This window comes from Triturus cristatus, chromosome 7, assembly GCF_964204655.1.
Source record: "Triturus cristatus chromosome 7, aTriCri1.1, whole genome shotgun sequence".
Taxonomy (NCBI): domain Eukaryota; kingdom Metazoa; phylum Chordata; class Amphibia; order Caudata; family Salamandridae; genus Triturus; species Triturus cristatus.
This window is the reverse complement of record NC_140590.1, coordinates 1,195,374,613-1,195,376,325: the sequence shown is the minus strand read 5'-3', so window position 1 is coordinate 1,195,376,325 and position 1,713 is coordinate 1,195,374,613. Positions and strand designations below refer to the sequence as shown.

The following is a 1,713-nucleotide window of genomic DNA, read 5'->3' as shown; positions in this document are numbered from 1 at the left end:
ACATTTGCATTCTTTCAGAAATAAGCAGGATGGATAGAAATGGAATATAGTTTCTGCATGATATGAAGCACCATAGACTCACAGCATAGCCATGAGCCTTCAGTGAGCAATCGGATTTTAATCACAGATCTTACATTCTAACGGCAGGAACATTACAGACAGAGTACCTGAATAAGACCAGTTGCTGTTCCATTGACGGAAGACCATGGTGAGCCCCTGGCATGTCGTTTGCTTGGCCATCATCGCGGCTCAAACAGTGGTCGGCATTGCCATCAACACATTTATGGTGGTTGTGAATCTTCTAGACTGGAAGAATAGCAGGAGCATTAACTCTGTGGACATCATCCTCACCATGCTGGCCACCATGGAAATTGTATTCCAGAGTTCAATATGTTTATTTAATGTCTTCATTTTGCAATACAGTGGTCTTCAGGCAACGTTCAAACTTCGGGGGGCTTTTACTGGTCTCTTTCTCTTTTTAGGAGTCACTGCGTTTTGGTTCTCAACCTGTCTATCTGTTTTCTATTGCCTGAGGATTGTGGACTTCAAGCACCCCCTCCTCAGCAGGCTGAAGATGAGGTTGCCAGTAGTAATTCAGCACCTGTCGTTTGGGGGAGCGCTGATATCCCTCATAGTGAGTGCTCCTGTAGTCTATTTCTTTTTAAGTCATGAATACAACCACAACATGGTTAGCAATCTCACAGCAAACTCCACCCACGAAAGAGATGCACCAGGTGTGCCTTGTTACTATATAGTCATTACCACCCTCATTGGCTTTTGCTTCCCATTAGTCCTTGGAGTGACCTCTTCGGCGCTGATCATCAGATCCCTCTGTAGACACAAGCGTCACATGGAGCAGAACCTGCCTTGTTCCAGCAAGCCTCGACTGGAAGCTCACATCAAGGCCGCCAAAACAGTGGTGTCCCAACTCTTCATATACATATTCTACTTCCTGATGGCCATGTTGATTTGGCAGAATATCTTTCAGGTCGCGTCTTTGGAGGCCACGATCTGCTGGATGGTGCTGCTTTTCATAGTTGCAGTGGAATCCATTTTGTTAATCAAAGGGAACACCAAACTGAGGCGTGCTTCAGAACGTCTTCTCTGGACCCTCAAGAACTACATTGCTTTTAAAAACAGTAAACCTTTGTGATCTGCAGCTCTCAATGGCAGCGATAGCACCAAAGAAAAGATCCAGAACAGCTTAAACAACTAAAGCATTAAAGTTGTCTTCTACTTTTTTCCTGTTTCTTCGGGCTCACAAGTCACAACAGTACCAGAGATTTTCTTCTTATCATTAGAAACTCTAAAATGACTTCTTTCCAAGCCGACAGCAGGCTATTCCAGCAATAGAGCTGCTGTCAGCCGCCCACCACCTCTCAGCTCTCTCAGAGAAAGCACCCAAGGCTGCAGAGCGAAAGGATGACCAGAGGGTATCAGACTATCAAATACTTCTTTTTATTTCTGGGTGAAGGATGTTTTGGCTGAGTATGGTGGCTTATGAGGGTCTTTGGAGAAAGAAGCAGGAAGCAAGGATTTGCTTTCCTTTTTTTCAGCAAGTGGGGAGCAAGGTGCTAGGACGCACCGGTATGAAGTAGCAGAGTAGCAAGGGTGCTGTGGACCCTAATTCAACAAAGTATTGGTCCTCCCTGTCCCCTAGCTTGGTGTAAAAAACAGTGGCTCATTGGGGTGAAGTAGGACCTTTTTCACACG

The 1,713-nt window shown here is 45.4% G+C and overlaps 1 protein-coding gene across 1 annotated transcript; it reads left to right on the top strand.

The window, feature by feature from the left end:
* Nucleotides 1-205: 205 nt before the first annotated feature.
* On the top strand, nt 206-1,153 carry LOC146811581 (taste receptor type 2 member 9-like). The gene has a single exon (XM_085615071.1). The coding sequence runs from the start codon at nt 206-208 to the stop codon at nt 1,151-1,153; it is 948 nt and encodes a 315-aa protein (XP_085471197.1).
* The last annotated feature ends 560 nt before the right edge of the window (nt 1,154-1,713 follow it).